Source organism: Podarcis bocagei, assembly GCF_964188305.1.
Source record: "Podarcis bocagei genome assembly, chromosome: 16".
In the NCBI taxonomy this organism is placed as follows: Eukaryota; Metazoa; Chordata; class Lepidosauria; order Squamata; family Lacertidae; genus Podarcis; species Podarcis bocagei.
Genome location: NC_138142.1, coordinates 44062902 through 44082705, shown reverse-complemented (window position 1 = coordinate 44082705; position 19804 = coordinate 44062902). Strand labels below are relative to the sequence as shown.

Genomic DNA, 19804 nt, shown 5'->3' with positions numbered 1-19804 from the left:
AACCACAGAGCCTAGGACTTGCCATTCAGAAGGTCGGCGGTTTGAATCCTTGCGATGGGGTGAGCTCCTGTTCCTCAGTCCCTGCTCCTGCCAACCTAGCAGTTCGAAAGCACGCCAAAGTGCAAGTAGATAAATAGGTACCGCTCTGGCGGGAAGGTAAACGGCGTTTCCGTGCGCTGCACTGATTCGCCAGAAGCGGCTTAGTCCTGCTGGCCACATGACCCGGAAGCTGTACGCCGTCTCCCTCGGCCAATAAATAGAGATGAGTGCCGCAACTCCAGAGTCGGCCATGACTGGACCTAACGGTCAGGGATCCCTTTACCTTTACCTTTGGCAAAACTGTCACACTCACTTTCTGAAGGCTTTGGGGAACAGCTGGGGATCCTTTTACTCTTTTGATCAAGATGCGCTTGAATCACCACCTTCTGAGGTAATAGAATCAGAATTGCAGAGTTGGAAGGGAACTCCACAGGTCATCTATTCCAGCCCCCTGCAATGCAGGAATCTCAGCTGAAGCCTCCAGGACAGATGGCCATCCGACCTCTGCTTAAAATCCTCCAAGGAAGGAGAGTCCACCACCATCTTGTGGGAGACTGTTCCACTGTCTAATAGCTCTTATCATCAGAAAGTTCTTCCTGATGTTTTAGTTGGAATCTCCTTTCTTGTAACTTGCAGTCATGGGTTCAGATTCGTGTTGGAAGATTTCCTGCCCTGCTTATATCCCAACTTTGCCATCCGAAGCAGCATCAAGATACAGTCTGTTGAAGAACATCTCAGTTTTAGAACGCCAGAAGTAAATGCTTCGGTTTTTGAATGCGCCTCGCAAGTCAAACATGCCATGCAGCTCCGGCTAAGTGCAAGATCCTGTCAGCTATTGAGTGTTCGGTTTTCGAACGTTTCAGAACTCGAACGGTCTTCCGGAACACATCACGTTCGAAAAACCGAGGTACCACTGCACTCAGTCTCATTCACTTCACGTAACAAACTGACCTTTCTTTATTCCTCTTGCATGAGAACTTCTTGCGGGCATAAGGGCAAACGTGTGGTCATAACAAAGGGCACATTATAATGCTAGTGAAAGGTCACCAACCTCTCGGTGTGTGTGTGTGTGTGTGTGCAGGACGACACGTGGCACGCTGGACATGCATGCGGGTTCAGACACACGCCTCACAACAGCAGCTGCGGAAAGGACAGGTGTGGCAGGGACCCAGAAAGTTGGCATGGGTCACCTACCTTGGAGATACGCCTCACAGCTCCCCAGCGCAAGGGGGAAAGAAATAGAGGCAGTGGCGTAGCGTGGGTTGTCAGCACCCGGGGCAAGGCAAGTAATTTGCACCCCCTAACCCGTGGATTTGCGCCCCCTAACCCTAACCCCCAGATGTTGCGCCCGGTGCGGCCGCCCCCCCCTGCACCCCCCACGCTATGCCACTGAATAGAGGGGCACTTTTTGCACAGCTGCCCAGTTTCTCCTTGGCCAAGGGACTGGCAGGGGGTGCAGCTTGGCAAGTCTCCCCTGGCAGAGGCAACTGCTGGTGGGCAGAGAGCCTGAGGAAGGGAGGTGGGGTTTCTCTGCAAAAGGAGGCTGAGTCTATGGGGCAGGAGAGCTGGGGAAAGCAGGAGGGAAAAGAGGGAGGTTTCTGGGAGGAGGGGCTTCCCTCCCTCCCTCTCTCTCTTTCTCCCCTCTCAACTGGAGATCCAGTTTCAACAAGTGCCTCTGTCCAGAGAAGGAGCGGAGGAACCGAGCCGTCTATTTAAAGACAGGAAGGCCCCCCCCCTCTGAATGTATATCTCCTACATGTGCTGCCTATAGGCTACCCCCACCCCTTTTGTTGTTGTTGTCGTCTCCCCCTCCCCACCCCCTATTCTCCTGTCCCCTCCGTCTCCTGCACCAGCAAATATGGGGAAAGGGGTAAGTACCGCTGGGGCCCCCAAAGGCCATATCTGGGGGTGGGAGAGAGAGAGGTGGTCCTTCAGGGGTGCAAACAAGTGCTGCAAATGGAAAGTAATGGGGGGGCACCTACGGGGGTCCCTGAGAAGGCCAGGGTGTGGGTGCGCGCCTTGTGGGGTTTTGTGGAGAGCAAGGAGGAAGGGTCCGCAGGCAGAGAAAAGGCAAGGGTCGGAGGAAGGAGATCGGAGCGTGTTTGCGCAGCTTTCTTTGGGAGACCAGAAGGTGCGTTTGTTCCCAAAGAACCGTTTCCATATCTCCCACCCACCTTTGAAGGCAGATTAGCCCCACAGGCCGTGGCTGGGCTGGGCAGATTGCGGTCCTCTCTGGGCGTGGTCCGCTTTGGCAGAGAGGGGAGTGCAGGATCGGGTCCACGGATTGCATTTAATAATTTTAGGTCTTGCGCTCACGTAGACTAGCCTTGGGGCGTCTTGTCGCTTTGAGCGGAGGAGCGGGGCTGTAAATGTCAGGTGCTGAAATGCCCCGGAGTCCCGCGGGCCGCTTTCTGCTGCCCTCTGCCTGTCGTACTTTGAGGCGAGGGGTGTTGGGGCTCCTGCTTTGAGTTCGGAAAAGTTCTCTTTTGCCCCTGGCCAGGAGGTCTGGGCTGTTGTTCTTGCACCTACAAAGTGTGGCCTTCGCTTTGAGCCTCTAGGGAGAACCTCGAGGCCGGTGGCGGTGGCGGCAGCTGGCAAAATCTGCCACCCCAGCTGTCAGAAAAAGTATTTCGCTGTCAGATTTTGCAGGGTGGCAGAGAGAGCTGCAGGAGAACAAAGCGTGTTGTTACATCCATGTCACAGGTTGTGTTGGTTTCTCACATTCGGTAGAAAGGCGTATTTAACAGACAAGTATAATATTCTGTAAGACAAAAGCGTCAGTTGGGGTTTCTTCCTTTTAGACTGCTGGGAAAGGTGACTGCCAGCTTCCAGCTTCCACAGAACTGTTTGCTGAGTTTCTCTCCTCCCTGATGCAACGCTTGGTGCAATTTGGTGGTTGGGGGAAATGCTCCCTTCTCTGCACCCACAAAACAGATAAAAGAAAAGGCGCTCATCTGCCTTCTCTATGGATCGCTTTTTCCACAGTCATGGTTCTCACCCGCAAACGAAAGAGAAAGGGGTATCGGCATTTGTTGACCCAGATGTTTGGGACACCGCTGAGGATTCACCTTTTACCTGTGATCTAGCACAGCTGGAACTCCCGGGGTTCATTTTCAGATGTATAATTCAGTGCAGAACTCCCGGGGTTCCTATCAGTGCAAGTGACTATGATCCTGTGTTCTTTGTCGGAAAGGCAGGTGGTGAAACGTTGCTGCGTTGTCGCTCTCCGTCAGCTTCCAGGAGCGCTTGTTGTCATTCACTTTTAATCCTCTCCTAATTAAACAAGATCTTGTCCCCGTGGGAAGATCTGAATCCGTGTCCGGTACAAGCCAGGGGGTGGATTAGTCGAGCCGTGCAGAGTAGATCCCACAACCTTTCAAAACCACAACCGGAGAAAGACAATAGTTTTTGTTTGGATTCTGAATTGTAGGTTTTCCGGCGCAACCTTAGGGTCTAGAAACTTGAAATAACACACCATCTCCTGGCACTTCATGAGAAGCCACCAGGGCAGAGAGGGGTGGCAGGAGCCTCCCCCCCTGGCTCCTGTCAATCACTAGGCACCAGGGGGCTGGAGCTCAGCGATTTGGGGGCCACTGCAAGGTTGTTGTTTTTTATGCAGTGGAGGCAGGAAAGATACAGAGGGGATTGAAAGAGACAGAGGCTCTGGCTTTCTTCATTATTTTGAATAGTTCTTTTATGATACTTGAAGTCTCATGAGGGAGAAAAAAATCAAAACAACCAAAGCAATATGAATGTGCCAGTCTTAATTGATGGTCAAATTTGGGTAATTAGAGCAGGGGGTGTTGCCTGAGAGAGATTAAAGCTTTATTGATCATACACACCATACTTTGCAGATTGGAGGTATTTCTCCAGTGCAACTGACCTCTTTTTTCCTTGCTGCTGCACAGCTACACCCTGGGCTAGCCACCTGAATAGTGAATAGTGAACAATTTGCATTTTATTCAGTTTATGGTTTTTTCTTTGTGTTAATTGTACTTCTTGACATGTATCTTTAATAAACCTCTGTAAAATATTTTTTTGGGGGGGGGGGAGGAAGAGACAGAGGCTGATTTCTGCCCCCTGCATTCAGTGGAATGATACATTAACTTTGATTCCTGTGAAGGGTTGGGCTGGACCCCTTTTTGCACGTCTAGGATTCTGTGATTGCCCCCCCCGTCCCATTTCCACGCACCCTTTTGCCACAAAGCAGGGTGCAGCCAGGGCCAGGCTGTGTGAGCAAACGACCCCTGTTGCCAGAGATTTCTCAGGGCTTGTTCCCCGATAACCCGCCTATTGAGGGTTTGCCCCTGCGTTTCTTTGCACAAAGTTTGCATCAACAGCTCCGAGGCTTTGCCACAAGCAGGAGGTATATGATTCCTGTGAAATAAAACAAAAGTCTGGATTGGGGTCAGAAAACAGTCAGCTGTTCATCAAGCAGCGGTTCTGATTTGCAGACCCTCTGAGTGTCCCTATTTTCCAGGGATGGTTCTGGATTTACAGAAGCTGTCCTGGTTTCTGATTTGATCCCAGAATGTCCCACTTTTCCTTAGGACATCCCTATTTCCATTGCAGAAATGTTGGAGTTGTGCAACCCCCGAGCCAAGGAGATAAATAACAACACAACTTTTAGAAGACATCTGAAGGCAACCCTGTATAAGGAAGTTTTTAAACGTTGAAGTTTTTATGTATATTGGAAGCCACCCAGAGTGGCTGGGGCAACCCAATCAAATGGATGGGGTAATAGTAATATAATAATAATAATAATAATAATAATAATAATAATAATACAATAATAATAATGGAATAGGATGCCCCTATTTTCATTGGTGAAATGTTGGAGTGTATACAATCCACTTTTAAAGCCATCCAAGTTGATGGTCATTGTCGCCTCCTGTGGCAGGGAGTTCCATAGTTTAATGATATGCTTCATGAAGAAGTTCTGCGACCCTGGAGGGCCAATGCCCATCCGTGTGGTCAGTACTGAGCTAGAGAGACCAAGTGTCCAGCTGGGATTAATCTGCTTCCTCCTTTCCCGTGTTTGTGTTCCAAAACCAAGCCTCTTTCGGTCCCTGGCCTGAGAGGTTCTGTCGGTGGAGCCTTTCCAAAATCAAACAGTCTCGTCACACAGGCAGTGGGAGAGGGGTGCCCAACATCGTTGGACTGGGCCCAACCCCTCACTGGGACCTTTTGGGATCGCAAGAACCGGGCTCAGGAGATGCAGATGTTTATTCAGGAGCAGAAAATAAAAAGAGGACCTCATCGCAACGCTGACGGAAAAGTTCCCCCGTTGCCAAGAACAACTCTTGTTTGCCGGGGGTCGTGTTACAGAGAGACCTGGGAACCGGGTCCTGTGTGGCCGTGGGCTGGGGGGAGACAGGGGAACCCCAATCCTCCCCGTGGGGTCCCCAGCTCCAGCACCTTTTGCACGGCTTGCCCCCTGGTTACCACGCTGACCTCTATTCGAGGGAGGTGGGAATCGACTTCCTAATCACTTGACCCCTGATGCATTTTCCCTCATTTAAAAATAGTTGAAAATGTGTATATATAGGACCTGGGGCTTTGGAATGACAAGGCCTGGCCTCGCAGCAGGAGGAATGGCCAGGGGCCTGGGCTGACCGCCGGCTTCTCCATGCAAAACGGGGGCGTTGTGTGCAGGTCCACACACCTTGCACTCAAAGCACATCCATTGAAATGTGCTGGGAAATGCCGGGCACAGAGCTGTCATTCCTGGCAACCTTTGCAAACGAAAGCAAAAGCCGGTGTGCAAATGTGGAGGACAGAACTTGCAAAAATGAGAAACCAGCAGCAGCATATTTGTCCACCCTGCAGTTCGGCAAACTGTTATGAAACTGCCGTGGCCTTTGGCTATTTCAATAAACTTATTGATGATGATGCCGACGACGATATTTGTCCATTCCTATAGTTTTTACTGATCATAGGGCAGGTGCTGAAAGCACAGGCCTCCTGGGGCGTGGAAATGAGCAATGCCTGGCCTTTTCTCAGGGAGAAACAACCACTTTGCTTCGTCCACCACAACCCCCCAAAAGCTACCCAGATACCAGCTTTGCACTGCAGGGGGTTGCACCAAATGGGGGTTGGACCCAGCCCAGTTTTCCCTTAAAGCCATCTCTCATTCTGCACTGTGTCCCCAGCGATTGATATTCAGTCCTCTTTTAAAGCCATCCAGCTTGGTGGCCATAGCTGCCTCATGTGGCAAGGAGTTCCACAGTTCAACTCTGCCCCGCATGAAGAAGCCCTTGCTTTTCTCTGCCCTGGATTTTCCAACGTACATCTTCATGGGCTTCTCCATCGTTCTATAAACTTCTACCATCTCACGTCTCCCTGGCTGTTTCCCCTGAAGCAGAAATCCCCAAACGCCACAGCCCTTCCTCGCTCCATCATTCCCTGCATTGTTTTGTGGCATTTGATCTGCCGCGCAGTTGTCCCTCCTCACCTCAGCCGGGGGAAGGACTTCGCTCAGGGAGTTCCTGCCTGGCCCAATTCTTTCTCTCCCTCCTTTTGGGCCAGGATGGGGAAAACACCCTTTCTCCCTGTCTCCGGGGGCCCAGAGGAGAGGCGTGCCAAGCCCAGAGCCCGGCGGAGGAGAGAGAAGATGTCTCCCTGGGCACTGAATGCCCAAGCAGGCGGAACAGAGGGGTCTTTCTGCCTCCTTGAAAAGCCCCGGAGGCCTGAATAGGCAAGACTTGGAACAGGAGTGGTTTCGCTCTCTCCCAGCCTTTTCTCTCGCTCTCCGGGGTCCCTGGCTGCGCCAAGACATGCCCCGAGTGCTAATGACGTTGCTCTCCTCTTTCAGTGTTGTGGAATGGTGTGGCTGGCATCCCGTCCCCTTTCCCGGTCAGGCCCCAGCAGTGAGTGATGGTGGCGCAGGGCAGGAAGAGAGGTCCGAGAGTCAGGGTGGCATAACGGTTAGAGCGTCAAACTGCAAGGACCTGGGTTCAAATTACCACTTGGTCATGAAGCTCCCCGGATGGCCTTTGGCCAGTCACGGCCTCTCAGCCTAGCAGGGCTGTTGTTGTGAGGATTATATGAGGACTTGGACTGGGGTGAGACCCGAATTCGAATCCCCACTCAGCCACGCGTCTCACGGGATATGACAATATTTTGCAGGGTGCTCCTCCAGCCCAAAGGCAGGAAAAAATGCATGTATTTGGCTAAAGCATGCCCCCAAATGCACTCATTATTGAAAATAACATATGAAAAGGTATTCTGGGAAATTGCTTTGCAAAAATGCGTATGTTAGGCAAAATTGCAAACAGGCATGTGCAATCTAGGAGAAATTTGCCTTAAACGTTGATGAATTTTCATGAGGAATCATAAAAAAGGTAAGGGTGGGGGAGAATTGCATTTTGATGCAGAAATGTAGACATCTGAAGACAGAAAAGTGAGAAACTGAGAAACTCAAACCTGCAGATTTGTCTGTTCCTATTTTTACTGATGCTGGAAGCACAGACCCTTTGGGCTTGGCGAAATGAGCGATGCCTGGTCTCCTTTCTGGGAGAAATCGAAAGCTCTGCTTCCACCTCCCACGAACTTATTCTATACAAGTGGACAACCAGCTGTGTTGGCCACCTTCCTGGTACGTCCAAATCTCAAGAGTTTTGCTGAGGTGGGGAGAGAAACATTTGGCTCCTGTACTTCCTGCGTCCCCTCGGTCCGGAAATGCCGTGACAATAATAGCTTCCCCTGGCACTCTCTCCAGGACTGGCTAAATAGGATCAGTAGCTCAGTGATGGTGGTGATGGAGGAGGAGGAAGACATCAAAGCTTTTGCGTCAGGCCATTCAAGGCAGGGTCCTGGCTGGGATGTTTGGCAACGGCTGCTTTGCCGTGAGGCCACTGCTCAATGCACACTCAGGGCTCTAGAAGGAAGCTCCTTGCCTGCTGTTCTGCTGAAAATGAGACTCATGGAGTTGGAAGGGACCCCTGCGGTCGTCTCTTCTAACTCCCTGAAATGCCGGGATCACAAATGAGTCTTCATTCAGGGCCTCTATATCTCAGCAGCCGCTGTAAATGTCCCAGATTTGTTCACGATGCTTTTATTTATTTCATAAAATCTATCCACCACTTGCTTGTTTTAAAATGTCCCCAAAAGGCTAACAAACGAAGAAAAGAAAACAATTACGTTATCAACAAGGTGATAATTCAAGACTTCAAAACATTAAAACAATGTTTGTCTTGCCAGAGTGGTGCATGCTCTAGTTATCTCCCGCTTGGACCCCTGCAATGTGCTCTATGTGGGGCTACCTTGGAAGGTGACCCAGAAACTACAACTAATCCAGAATGTGGCAGCCAGACTGGTGACTGGGAGCGGCTGCCGAGACCACATAACACCGGTCTTGGAAGACCTACATTGGCTCCCAGTACATTTCCGAGCACAATTCAAAGTGTTGGTGCTGACCTTGAAAGCCCTAAACAGCCTTGGTCCAGTATATCTGAAGGAGCATCTCGACCCCCACTGAGGTCCAGATCCGAGAGCCTTCTGGCAGTTTCCTCCCTGCGAGAAGTGAGGTTACAGGGAACCAGGCAGAGGGTCTTCTTGGTGGTGGCACCTGCCCTGTGGAACGCCCTCCCACCAGATGTCAAGGGAATAAACAACTACATGACATTTAGAAGACATCTGAAGGCTTCAGGGAAGTTTTTAATGAATGATGTTTTAATGTATTTTTAATCTTTTGTTGGAAGCCGCCCAGAGTGGCTGGGGAAACCCAGCCAGATGGGCGGGGTACAAATAATAAATTATTATTATTATTAAAATAGACTAAAAACAGATTGAAACTTGCATCAGCTCTCAAACAAGGCTTGTCTAAACAAGAGTGTTTTGAGCCGAAAAGAGTATGACGAAGGCGCCTGCTTGATGTCAACAGGCAGGGAGTTCCAAAGTTTAGCTGCTGCCACACTAAGCAATTGAGTTCTTACAAATTCAGAACAGATATGATGTGTCCCCGGGAGCAGTGCCAGTTCCGCCCATTGAAGCAGTCATGGCTGGGGTAATAATGGCACAAGCTTATGCATGTCTACTCTGAAGTAAGCCCTACTATGTCCAGTCATGGCGCTTCCTCCCAGGTCAAGCCTGTATATAAAAGGGACGTGGGTGGCGCTGTGGGTTAAACCACAGAGCCTAGGACTTGCTGATCAGAAGGTGGTTCGAATCCCCGCGACGGGGTGAGCTCCCATTGCTCGGTCCCTGCTCCTGCCAACCTAGCAGTTCGAAAGACCTCAAAGTGCAAGTAGATCAATAGGTACCACTCTGGCGGGAAGGTAAACGGCGTTTCCATGCGCTGCTCTGGTTTGCCAGAAGTGGCTTAGTCCTGCTGGCCACATGACCCGGAAGCTGTACGCCGGCTCCCTCGGCCAGTAAAGCGAGATGAGCGCCGCAAGCCCAGAGTCGGCCTCGACTGGACCTCATGGTCAGGAGTCCCTTTACCTTTACCTTTAAAGCCTGTATATAGGGCCACAGCATAATGGTCTCTGAAACAGCCACAGATTACACACTCCCCAATCAGGTGATCTCGCAGGGAAACCGGTCCTTGTATACTAACAGGAGCACCTTAACTTGGGGTATATGGCATGTTAGGGGCGGGGTAGCCCTTCATGCTCCTTCTGGGGTAGTTCGTCCACCTTTGCCCCCCCCCCCCCCGCACACAGCTCTCAACTGAAGCTCAGAGAAACTGTCAGCATGCAAGAGCAGCCACAGCCCGGGAACGGCTTCAACTGGCCGGCTAAACCAGGTGAGGGCAGCCGATGGGTCTCTAACCTTCTGTGATTTAGGGACTTCCCCTGCAGGAGAAGACAGGCTCTAGCCCAGGGGTCAGCAAACCTTTTCAGCAGGGGGCCGGTCCACTGGCCGGACCATCTTTTGGAGAGAAAAAACGAACGAATTCCTATGCCCAGAGATGCGTTTTAATTAAAAGCACACATTCTACTCGTGTAAAAACATGCTGATTCCTGGACTGTGGCCTTAGTTTGCCTCCCCATGCTCTAGCGCATTGAGTGGACAAGACCAAGAGGGTGTCCAGTGGTCAAGAAGGTGGCTTCTGCATGTGCTGTAGAGGGAAGTGATGGACAGACAGGCCTCACCCCCCTGGAAAGGGAACCCCTCGAGGAGAAGGAAAACCCACCAGGTATCCCCAGATCTCCCAGCTTTGCAAGCAGCTTGGATGGGATCTGGTGGAAATGACGAGAAGTTTGGGGTTTTAGCAACCGGTTTTTTGTTCCTGGGAATGCAATGCTACAGAAGCAGCAAACTCATGTGGGATTTCACACACACACCCCATACATTTATTTATTTATTGTACATCGAGGGTCACGAAACCGACAGATTCGCCCGTCCTTGGCTGGGAGCGCTCTGGGTCTGCCTGGTGGCGCCTTTTCCCTCTTGCCCCCTGGGGCTGCTAACGCCATCTTTGCCCCCTCAGGCAGGACGAGAGTCTGCCCCGCCGGGGGCGACGGCTGAGAATGGAGGCGGGAAGAAGAAGCAGAAGGAGAAAGAGCTGGATGAGTTGAAGAAGGAAGTGAATTTGGTAAGTCCAAGCGCTGGCCGGAGTGGCTGTTTGGGGGTGCGCTGGGGTCATAGCTTGGCCTAAAGGCTGGTCAGTGGCCCCTCTAGTCCCGACTCCCCACAGTGCCAAGTACCCCTAAGGAACTAGGGGTCCAGATAGACTGCCCCTGGAGCTGGAGGCTCCATAAGAACAGAAGAAGAAGATGCTGGATCAGGCCAAAGGGGGCGGAGTCATCTAGTCCAGCCTCCTCTTCTCACAACGGCCAACCAATGGGAAGCCTCCAAGCAGGACCTGAGTGCAAAAGCAGCACTCGCCACAGGTGTTTTTCTGACAGTGGAGGGAGAAGGTAGCCATTGTGGTTGGTCTCCGCGATAAGGCTCCATGCTCAGGGATCTGTCAGGGCCCACAGCACTAGGCGGGAGAGAAATGAATTTTCACTTGTATTTTAACGAGGAATGACCTTATTTGCACTTCTCAACCAATATGCGAACCAAAACACAACTGTCTTTCAAAATTCGCACTTATCCGAATTTTGCAATGCACTTTCCTACAAAACGAACCCGTGTGCAAAAATTCATATATTGGGGGAAAGCATGCTGGGGTGGGGGTGGGGAATAAATATATATATACTAGTGAAAACAGCAGACATTAAATTTGGGGGAAATGGCTTGCAAAAATACGCACCTTAAAATTGCATAACACAAAAATACTGCACATGAAAGAGAAATTTGTACTAAAATGCTAAGGATTTAAAAAAACCTCTCTCTCAAAACTGCTGCAGAACTGAAATCAATATTGCAAAAATAATAATAATAAAGAACAGGGGTTTTTTCCTCCAGCTAAGTCCTGCTCAGTATATGACTCAGTATATGAAATGGATGAAAGCAAGTTAGTCATGCCTGCTAACTTCAGTAGGTCTACTTGGAGTAGGAATAGCACCGCAAACAACTCTGAGAGAACTAAGATTGACCACCGCAAGCCGGAAGAAGCCTCCCCTGTCCCTGCTGTGATGAGGGGGCAAAGTGATGGAGGGTGGGGGATCATGGAGGGGGGGTCTGCCCAGGGACCCCCCCTCTCTCTGTGTGTCCGTCTCCTTCTCACAAGAGCAGCCAGGAGGAGAAAGATGCTTTGTGCGCTGACAGCGAGAAGGAGTGTCTCTCCTCGGTTTCCCGGATCCTGTTCCTTTTCCGAGGACGTTCAGCTCTTCTGCCCCCCGTGACTTTCACTGCCTTTCACTGCCCCCCCTTGTCCTGTCCTTCTTCTCTCTCTCCTTGCCAGGATGACCACAAGCTGTCGCTGGACGAAATCAGCAGGAAGTACCAAGTGGACCTGTCCCGGGTGAGTCCGCTGGGGACATTTCCTGCTCCTCTTTGCCTTGTACCCTCTTTTTGTGACTCTTGTGTTTCTGCATGAGGGGGGGGGTCAGTGGGTATCAAGGCATCCTGGCTTTCATTTATCCCATGGGGGGGGGTGTTATATGCCGGCCTTCTGACTGGGGCTGATTTCGCACCCATGTCCGGTGGCTCAATATGCCCAAGAACTTAGGGATCGAGGTGGACTGGCCCTGGAGCTGGAGGCTCCATAAGGACATAAGAAAAGCCCAGTTCAGGTCAAAGGGGGGGGGTCCACCTAGTCCAGCGTCCTGCACTCTCCTCTTCTGCAATTTCCAGCAACTAATATTCATGGCACCATTTTGGCTACCAGCCTAAGATTACCAGATTTTTTTCAATGAATCTGGGGACACTTTTCAACTTCTTTTTTTTAAATTTTTCTTAGTTTTTCAACATATCATTTTCAACAGTAATTAAACATACTTTCATATCTTATGCCATCTTCTTCTTTTTTTACTTCCACCAATCACATCTGAAAATTTTCCAATCTATTCACTAAATATACATTTCTTACTTCCACAATTACGTTTAACTCATAACTAATATCTCTCTTCTTTCTCTACTTTGCAATGCTTCGTAAATTTCTCCTTACAAAGCTTCTTGTAGTCCTACCGGGACACTTTTCAACTTCAATAGGAATGATAGGATTTTGTATGGGGATTGATTTGTAAGTCCGGGGACTGTCCCCAGGAAACGGGGACGTCTGGTAACCTTAGTCTCCTCTGTGAAGTCTTATCCTCCGTAAAACACATGAATGCCCTAAAGAATCCTGGGAAATATACAGTAGTTTGCCCTCTCACAGAACTACAATTCCCAGGATTCTGGGGTGAGGGGAACAATTTGCTTTAAGTGTTTATGCAGTCGATGCCTCTCGCTTGCTTGTAGAATGGAGACATTTTGTGTGTTTGGAGAAACCTCTGAATTTTGCATAGTTGGAAAGTCAACAGCTGCAGCCATTGGCCCCCAAGAAGTTGCCTACAAGGGAATGTGGCCCTTGGCCTCCCCCTGATTCCACCACACAGGTTAACATGCCCTCTCCTTTTTTCCTTTCTTTGTCTCCTTCCATGCCAGGGCCTGACCAACACGCGTGCAGCAGAGATCCTGGCCAAGGATGGACCCAACGCCTTGACCCCTCCTCCAACCACACCAGAGTGGGTCAAGTTCTGCCGCCAGCTCTTCGGGGGTTTTTCCATCCTGCTGTGGATCGGGGCCATTCTCTGCTTCCTGGCCTACAGCATCCAAGCGGCAATGGAGGATGAGCCGGCCAACGACAACGTAAGTCTGGTGGCCCCAAGACAGGCATCCCCAAACTCAGCCCTCCAGCTGCTTTGGGACCAGGGATGATGGGAATTGTAGTCCCAAAACAGCAGGAGTGCCAGCAGGTTTGGGGAAGCCTGCCCCAAGAGGATAGGATCCCAACCCGGGCTGGCAGCAGCTCTCCAGGGTTTCAGAGAAGGGACATTGCCAGCCCTACTTGGAAAAGAGGATTCTAGTCCTCATGGTTCTGAGTAAAAGGATGAAATAGGAATGTAGGAAGCTGCCTTAGATTGCATCAGATAATTGGTCCATATAGACTAGTTCTGCCTACACTGACTGGCAGCAGCTCTCTGGGGTTTCAGGCAGGCGCTGTTCACAGAAGCACTGGGATAATTATTAATTTATTTTACAAATCTTACACACCACTTGGTTTAAGAACAAAACAAAACTCAAAGCAGTTTTTTTAAAAAAAATAAAACAGTAAAATTAGCAGTAAATAACAGTTAAAAGCAGTTATTTAAAACATGCAAAAAAATTAAGATCAACAACAAGCTAAAAAAACCAGGTTAAAACACATGTCAGCATCCCTACATATCTAGGCAGTCTTGCCTAACAAGAATGTTTTTAGCAGAAGCAGTACAGGGAAGGCGCATGGATGGTGTCAAGAGGCAGGGACTTCCAAAGTCTGGGTGCTGCCACACTAAAAGAGTGATTTCTTAAGAATGCAGAGCTAGTGCTAGTAGTGCAGATCAAAGCAGTTGCGTGAGCCCAGATGAGCTAAGGCAATATTGCAAATTGTTCCCAAATTGTTAAGGGCTTTGCATCCTATTAGTAATCCCTTGAATTTTGCCCGGTATCACACATGTATCACGCAGGTCAGGATAAGGGCAGAGGAGGCCCCCCTCACGGGTCAGACCCCCATAGGGCTGGGGTAGCCAGTGGGGTGCCCTCCGGAAGGGCCTGGACTTCAACAACCCCACGAGTCAACGGGGCCGTCGCCCAGGGAGGGGGCGGACAGAGTCGGGAGGCGGCTGTCCAGCAAGCTGCCTGAACTTGCAAGAAAAGCGTTGGGTGGGGCTTAGGAGGCGACTAACCTGTGGCCTCCCAGGTGTTGCTCGACTCCAGCTCCCATTCCCACCCCTGACCCCCTGGCCATGTGGGCTGGGGCTGGGGACCACCCCTGACTTTGAGGGACTCCACCTCTGGTTTTTAAGCAGAGCTCAGAGGGCCATTTGTTAGGGATTCTTTAGTTGTGATTCCTGCATATTTGGGGTTGGGCTGGATGACCTCTGAGGTCACCTCCAATTCTACAATTCTATGATCATGCAGCTTAGACACTGAGATGTCTGGGATGGGACCCACAAGCTTAACATGAGTCCACAGGGTGATGCAGCAGCAGAAAAAGCTAACACTATTCTAGGCTGCATCCACAGAAGTCTAGTGTCCAGATTGTGTTACTTTTATTGTTGTCAGCTGCTCTGAGCCCGGCTTAGGATGGGGAGGGCGGGATATAAATATATTATTATTATTATTATTATTATTATTATCATCATCATCATTATCAAGGGAAGTAATAGGTAAAGGTAAAGGGACCCCTGACCATTAGGTCCAGTCGTGGCCGACTCTGGGGTTGTGGTGCTCATCTCGCTTTATTGGCCGAGGGAGCCGGCGTACAGCTTCCAGGTCATGTGGCCAGCATGACTAAGCCGCTTCTGGTGAATCAGAGCAGCACACGGAAACGCCGTTTACCTTCCCGCCGGAGCGGTACCTATTGATCTACTTGCACTTTGACGTGCTTTCGAACTGCTAGGTTGGCAGGAGCAGGGACTGAGCAACGGGAGCTCACCCTGTTGCAGGGATTCGAACCGCTGACCTTCCGATTGGCAAGTCCAAGGCTCTGTGGTTTAACCCACAGCGCCACCCGTGTCCCAAGAGAAGTAATAGTCCCACTCTATTCTGCCTTGGTCAGACAAACACCTGGAATACTGTGTCCAGTTCTGGGCAGCACAATTTAAGAAGGATGTTGACAAGCTGCAAGGTGTGAGGAAGGGAGAACAAGGCTGGAAAATAAGCCTTATGAGGAACGGTTGAAGGAGCTGGGCATGTTTAGCCCGGAAAAGAGGAGACAGGAGAAAGGATAGCTTTGGGCCCCTTCCAACTCTCAGATTCCCGACCCTCCATGCACAGAGCAGCTGCACAGTCACCAAGCTTTGGCATTTCGCTCTGTGTGGACAGCAGGCCTCAGAAACGGACAAAGGCTGCTTTCGCTTGAGAATGTCCCTCCTGCCTCCTCAGCCAGGCAGAAGAGCGAGGGACGGGGGGTTTTGATGCAAGCAGCGCCATGCGCCCAAAAGGTCTTGGTCTCCGTCCAGCACCTTGGGGTGGGGTTATCCCAGGACGGCTGGTCACTCCCTGGGTCATTCCAGAAGCCCCAGCCCACCTGCCACGGAGCAGCGGGGAGGGTTCATCCTGTCCCCAGGGCGGTATTTGCAGCCCTGCATGCCTGGCCCTGTGTAGGGTTACACTGTAAGACTTCCTGAACAGAAGGGGGGCCCAGGCAGGAGCCTCCAAAACAGAAGGCAGAGGATTTCACGCTGGGCAAGAACAACCGTGCTGCTGGGCCCCTCACTTCTTGTAGTTGTTGTTTAGTCGTTTAGTCATGTCCGACTCTTCGTGACCCCCTGGACCAGAGCAGGCCAGGCACTCCTGTCTTCCACTGGTCGCTTCGAGAACACTGTCCCACCATCTCGTCCTCCGTCATCCCTTCTCCTTGTGCCCTCCATCTTTCCCAACATCAGGGTCTTTTCCAGGGAGTCTTCTCTTCTCATGAGGTGGCCAAAGTCTTGGAGCCTCAGCTTCAGGATCTGTCCTTCCAGTGAGCACGCAGGGCTGATTTCCTTCAGAATGGAGAGGTTGGATCTTCTTGCAGTCCATGGGACTCTCAAGAAATCTTAAGGTTTTGTCACAATAATGATAGATATGAATTCTGTCTCCAGCAGGGAGTGAGAGGTTGCAAATGAATCTGTAGGCCTTGCGTGTGGAAGCATCCGTACAATTAGCATATATTCTTGGGTGTTTATACTCCGTAACTGAATTTTGTGACAGAGTTGAACTGAAACTCTTGTAAAGCCTGTGGTTTTATCTTCTGTGAATCATTACCCATATACAAAGCTGGCAGGGATGATAGGATCTTTTCCAGGGAGTCTTCTCTTCTCATGAGGTGGCCAAAGTCTTGGAGCCTCAGCTTCAGGATCTGTCCTTCTGTGAGCACTCAGGGCTGGTTTCCTTCAGAATGGAGAGGTTTGATCTTCTTGCAGTCCATGGGACTCTCCAGAGTCTCCTCCAGCACCAGAATTCAAAAGCATCAGTTCTTCAGAGATCAGCCTTCTTTATGGTCCAGCTCTCACTTCCATACATCACGACTGGGAAAACCAGAGCTTTAACTATACGGACCTTTGTTGGCAAGGTGATGTCTCTGCTTTTTAAGATGCTGTCTAAGTTTGCCATCGCCTTTCTCCCAAGGAGCAGGCGTCTTTTAATTTCGTGACTGCTGTCACCATCTGCAGTGATCATGGAGCCCAAGAAAGTAAAATCTCTCACTGCCTCCACTTCTTCCCCTTCTATTTGCCAGGAGGTGATGGGCCCAGTGGCCATGATCTTCGTTTTTTTGATGTTGAGCTTCAGACCATATTTTGCGCTCTCCTCTTTCACCCTCATTAAAAGGTTCTTTAATTCCTCCTCACTTTCTGCCATCAAGGTTGTGTCATCTGCATATCTGAGGTTGTTGATATTTCTTCCGGCGATCTTAATTCCGGCTTGGGATTCATCCAGCCCAGCCTTTCGCATGATGAATTCTGCATATAAGTTAAATAAGCAGCGAGACAATATACAGCCTTGTCGTACTCCTTCCCCACACTTCTTAAATGGGACTAAATAATGCCCCGACCCTGAGTGGGACCTATTCACCCATTTCTACTGGGAGTCTTGGGTTTCTCCCACATCTCTCTCACTCTCTCTCCCCCTCCTGCCCAGAAAACAGACTCCAAAATAGCCTTTAAAAATTAAGGTGGGTCTCCCAGTAATGTGAGAAGGTCCCAGACCCGGCCAGAACATGGGGAATGAACCCTGAACTCGCCAGCAAACTCAATTGTGATTTATTGATGATATGAACATCAATGGGCCTTGCTATGAAATGGGAGTTGGGGGGCTGGCTGAGCGGTGGGTGTGCCTGCCTTTTCCCCCTTACAGAGAAGAAAGGGAAGCCGTCCATGTGCAGAGTGCCACTTTGCCACATGGTTCCCTTCCCCAAGGGGGGCAACGCTGCCCCTTTCCCGTGGAAAAATGAAAGAATGTTATTTATCATCATCATCATCATCATGCCACCTGTCTCCCAGGCTCAAGGCGGCTTGCACAAATTAAAGCAACACAGAGAAAATACTGTGCCGTCAATGAGATATAAGCATGAACAAGAATAGCAAAACGGAGGAAATAACAGGAATGGCAACAGGAGGGACATTCGAGTTCCTTTAATTTGGTGGCATAATCTGAGGAGATACCTCTTGGTAGAGGTCACTATATCCTGCGCTGGGAGCACCAGAGAGTCCTGGAAATTCATTCTATTTGTATAAATTGTAAAGTCCCACCACACACAGGATAAAAACGTTATTGATCTTCCATGCCTTTGGAAACCGGTTCCAGACATTTTGATAGCACAGAGATACCTGCAGGCCCTGAAAAGTCTTCCATTTTGTATTTTCAAAGTCATATTTTATTGTTAGGCAAGTTGCCCTAGAAACATGGCTGCAAGGGGGCCATGTAAACCTTAAATTAATAGATGAAAAAGCAGAAGAGGAACCTCGCCGTCCACCTTGGGCTGAGTCCGGCCGTTGGCCCAGCTAGCTTCGCATTTTCTACACCCTCCGGCTGCAGCTGGTTTCTAACTTTCCCTCAGGAATTATTATTATTATTATTATTATTATTATTATTATTATTATTATTATTACACACCCTTCTCCCAGACTGGGACTCAAGGCTTATGCAAATTAAAGCAGGTTTATCCAAAAAGCTAAAAGCATTTTCAGAGCCACACATTTGTGCATGGGGAGCTCTTATCGCCAGCTTATTTCCTTTGAGAAAAATCCCCTTTTAAAAAGGAATAAAGGAAGGAAAAGGCTTCCTTCTTCCCTTCCTTCTGACAAGAAATTCCCTCAGCGGCTTAAGAGAGACTCCCCTCAGAAGCCATTTTGGGGTCCACTCTGTGGTAGATGGAAAAATACAGATAAAAGGGGCTTATTCCCTGAGGAATTCATATATTTTATTCATTTCACGAAATTTATATATCTCTTGACTATATATATATATATATATATATATATATATATATATATATTTGCTTTCGTAGATTTTCACGGGTACAGGAATGCAGGTTTTGGTGTCTTCGGGTGTCTTCCCGTGTAAGAGTTGGGGTGTCTAGACACCCCAACTCTTACACGGGAAGACACCCGAAGACACCAAAACCTGCATATATATATATATATATATATATATATATATATATATATATATATATATATTTGCTTTCGTAGATTTTCACGGGTACAGGAATGTAGGTTTTGGTGTCTTCGGGTGTCTTCCCGTGTAAGAGTTGGGGTGTCTAGGCGACGTTTCGACGAGGTCTCACTCGTCATCTTCAGGCTGGTGCTTTCGGCTTCTTGTTACTAGAACAGAGCAGGATCTCAGTGTTTGAGTTCCTATAAATACTGTTGAGGGGGTGTGGTGTATAGCCTCCAACGTTCTGGGCAGAGAGGAAGTTCCTAGGTTAATGTGCCTTTTCTTCTTTTGTTCATTAATTACTTGAGGGATATCTTGAGTGATTACTTGAGTGATATACTGAGTACCACTTAGGAGGGTCATTAGGTGTGGATTAGTTGCTAAAGCTTTCGTGTCTTGACCTCTTGACCTTGTAAAGAGTTTTTCTGAGAAGATGGCTGTACTGCACTTAGTTGTGCTCTGGCTTGGCTTCGTGTATAGGGGCGAGCTGTGGTTTTGTGCCCTGTGCCAGCCAGATCTGTGTAGGGATTGCAGGGGGGTGCAGCATCCGGAGGTGCCACTATGGTTTGGCTACTGGATGGTGTCTGTAATTTATCTGTGGAGAGGGTCTGGGTTTGGGTCTGGTGTGGTTGATTGGAGATGGCGTTCTGTGTGCCTCTGGTTCTGGTGTCGGTTTTTGTGGGGAGGGCTAATTTCCAGATGTCTGGCAGGCGGGACGTGTCGTCACGCTTGTTCATGTTGTGAGGGTGTTTCTCTATCTCGATGGCTTCCATGATTATTCTCTTGTGGTGATGTTCCATGTTAAAGAGCAATTTGGAATCTGCAAAATTAATTTCGTGTCCTGTTTCTTTCATGTGTTGGTAAAGAGAGGAAGTTTTTTCTTCTTTTTTGACGGCATTCTTGTGTTCTGCGATACGTGCATTTATTCGTCTGTTTGTTTGTCCAATGTACGTGGCTGGGCAGACTTTGCAGGGTATTTCATAGACCCCTTGGTTTTCTAACTGGATTTTATCTTTTGGGTTTCTGAGGATATTGGCTATTTTTTGGT

At 49.4% G+C, this 19804-nt stretch overlaps 2 protein-coding genes and 1 long non-coding RNA gene across 3 annotated transcripts in view; 2 read left to right on the top strand and 1 right to left on the bottom strand.

Moving 5' to 3' along the window:
• Positions 1 to 19804, top strand: part of LOC308575124 (uncharacterized protein) — a 467635-nt gene that overhangs the window by 324317 nt on the left and 123514 nt on the right. The gene's annotated exons all lie outside the window — the stretch shown is intronic.
• LOC308575370 overlaps positions 1 to 19804 on the bottom strand; it is a 131061-nt gene that overhangs the window by 6546 nt on the left and 104711 nt on the right. The window lies entirely within an intron of this gene.
• Positions 1667 to 19804, top strand: part of LOC308575072 (sodium/potassium-transporting ATPase subunit alpha-2) — a 49637-nt gene continuing 31499 nt past the window's right edge. The window contains exons 1-4 of the mRNA XM_081173508.1: positions 1667 to 1909; positions 10475 to 10579; positions 11837 to 11896; positions 13021 to 13224. Of these exons, the coding sequence (XP_081029634.1) occupies positions 1898 to 1909; positions 10475 to 10579; positions 11837 to 11896; positions 13021 to 13224 (381 nt within the window). The 5' untranslated portion in view covers positions 1667 to 1897. The remainder of the gene's footprint in view (positions 1910 to 10474; positions 10580 to 11836; positions 11897 to 13020; positions 13225 to 19804) is intronic.